This window comes from Cyprinodon variegatus, unplaced genomic scaffold (genome assembly GCF_000732505.1).
Source record: "Cyprinodon variegatus isolate N-32 unplaced genomic scaffold, C_variegatus-1.0 Scaffold1474, whole genome shotgun sequence".
NCBI lineage: Eukaryota > Metazoa > Chordata > Actinopteri > Cyprinodontiformes > Cyprinodontidae > Cyprinodon > Cyprinodon variegatus.
Window position 1 is genome coordinate 72272 of NW_015151927.1, and position 1802 is coordinate 74073.

At 41.8% G+C, this 1802-nt stretch overlaps 1 protein-coding gene across 1 annotated transcript in view; it reads left to right on the top strand.

The window, feature by feature from the left end:
- The window catches only part of zbtb40 (zinc finger and BTB domain containing 40), a 13419-nt gene that overhangs the window by 4645 nt on the left and 6972 nt on the right, over positions 1-1802 (top strand). The window contains exons 7-8 of the mRNA XM_015403259.1: positions 898-1104; positions 1195-1359. Of these exons, the coding sequence (XP_015258745.1) occupies positions 898-1104; positions 1195-1359 (372 nt within the window). The remainder of the gene's footprint in view (positions 1-897; positions 1105-1194; positions 1360-1802) is intronic.

Genomic DNA, 1802 nt, shown 5'->3' on the forward strand with positions numbered 1-1802 from the left:
CTTTAGAAACTCAGAAGCTGATCAAATATCGGGTTAAATATCGGTGGGGTGGCCGATGTCCGATATTCAGTTTTAAGGCCGATACCGATAGGTGGCCGATTATATCGTGCATCCCTATTTTTAACTTAGTTATATTGTGTGTCACTTTTTAAAAAAATTGGACATATAAAGTAGGAAATGCTGCTGATCCGGTAATAACAAAGAATGATGGATCTTCTTTTCATTTCCCTACTTTATAAAGCCAGCTGCTTTCTAAAGGTGTTGCTGGAACAGCGGGTTAGATCGGAGCGGCCAGCTGAGAGCCGCTTCAGACCAGTTAGTTTAAACCACAGCTGCTTCAATCTGAATATATTCCAAACGGAAATATTGAATTTGAATTTGTGGTTTTTATTTCTGCAACCTGATGCACGGATCTATCATCTGAATAAGTAGAAATTTAAGTGTATTTTTAACATTAACAGCACATATCAGGGATTTTGATGTCAAAATTATTTGTATAAACCTTGAAAAAACAAAAGACGAACTTAACAGCATTAACTGAGCGAAGAATTGGTGTTCTCTGCATTATAAACAGCCGTTAGTTGGATGCTGAAGATGATAAACACTAAATGAAATGCCCCAAACTTTCCACAGAAATGCTCATTAAATAGCGAGGAGGAGACTCTGTCACTGAGCTGAACCTGCTGTAGAAACAGGTCCAGGCTTTATTCTTCCAACATTATTTTATGTTTCTGACCATATGAGCAACATTATGTGTCACACCTGGGCTGCTAGTTTCTACCTTAAGTCCATTTTTTGTTGCTCTGCAACAAAGGATTCCGTTCAGCTTTTGATGAACACGTTTCTTTCTAGAAAAAGACCCCAATCATTCAAAGCTGCTTCTAACCAACATTTCAGGTCTGGTTTACCACAAACAAGCGGAGCATCTAGAGGTGAAACCGTTCTCCTGCGAGGAATGCGGCGCCACGTTCGGAGCCAATTCCTCCCTGAAGAACCACATGCGGCTGCACACTGGAGAGAAACCCTACCACTGTCAGCACTGTGACATGAGCTTCAGCGTGGCAGCCGGACTGGCTTACCACACCAAGAGGAAACATTCTGAGGGTACGGCCGTCTGGCTGTGAGGCTTTCTGCCTCCTTTGGATGGCAGGTGGGGAGGTTGACGGTCCGTTCTGCTTCTCTTTTTCTTTTTAGGAAAGATGTATGTGTGTCAATACTGTAAGGCTGTCTTCGCCCAGTCCATTGAGCTAACGCGCCATGTTCGGACACACACCGGCGACCGGCCTTATGTGTGTCGGGAATGTGGGAAGGGCTACAGCCAGGCCAGCGGACTGACGGTGCATCTGCAGACGTCCCACAGTAAGAAACCGCCGCAGGCTTCCACCTGCAGCTTCCTCCAGGCTTTTTGAACCAACTGTCTGAGTTAAACAAACCTAAGAAATATGAATCTGTTCATTTAGTGGTTCTTGGTTTGTTAGAGTTTGTTCTGGAATAAAATCTGATTTTGTTTTGACTCGCAGACCCATGATTATCAGCGAAGATCATGCACTGCAAGAACTATCTAGAAATGAAGTCGTAGGGAAATCATATTTAAATGTCAAATCATTCTGGCTTAAACATGTATATAAATGTTCTCTTTATCAGAACATATTGTCCCAAAATTTAGAAAATTTCCATTTAAAAAAAATCCTGTCTTAAAATCTTTGTTTTTCCCGTTATCTTCTGTTAGTTAGCATCTCTGTCTTCTTTTAACCGGCTTTAACGATAAGCTATCATAGTTAGCATCTCTGTCTTCTTTTAAC